Source organism: Cystoisospora suis (assembly GCF_002600585.1).
Source record: "Cystoisospora suis strain Wien I chromosome Unknown contig_5165, whole genome shotgun sequence".
NCBI lineage: Eukaryota > Apicomplexa > Conoidasida > Eucoccidiorida > Sarcocystidae > Cystoisospora > Cystoisospora suis.
Window position 1 is genome coordinate 1 of NW_027157957.1, and position 315 is coordinate 315.

The 315-nt window shown below is 48.3% G+C and overlaps 1 protein-coding gene across 1 annotated transcript; it reads right to left on the reverse strand.

The window, feature by feature from the left end:
• Positions 1 to 5: 5 nt before the first annotated feature.
• CSUI_008950 (uncharacterized protein) lies at positions 6 to 303 on the reverse strand (the record flags this gene model as incomplete). The annotated part of the gene is made up of 1 exon (XM_068069069.1): positions 6 to 303. A coding segment is annotated over one exon (297 nt), but the record flags the coding sequence as incomplete, so codon positions are not given.
• Between the last annotated feature and the right edge of the window lie 12 nt (positions 304 to 315).

A 315-nucleotide genomic window follows, 5' to 3' on the forward strand; every position in this document is an offset into this window, starting at 1 on the left:
TAACATTCTGCTCAGCGTGGCATGGTCTGTTTCTATAGTCACCGTCCTAGTGCCTATCATGGACTTCCACTTAGTCAAGGCATGTACTATCGCAAGTAATTCACTCTCGTAGGCTGGCATATATTTCTCCCTCTCTCCCATCTTCCGTGATTCAAATGCTACTGGCACCCCTTCCTGCTCCATTACCGCCCCAATAGCATACTTTGACGCATCTGTCTTAATCACAATTGACTTATCTGGATCAAAGATACGCAGGGAGGCCGCATTAATAAGCGCCTCTTTGAGACGAACTACCGCCTGCGAGTGCTCCGAACG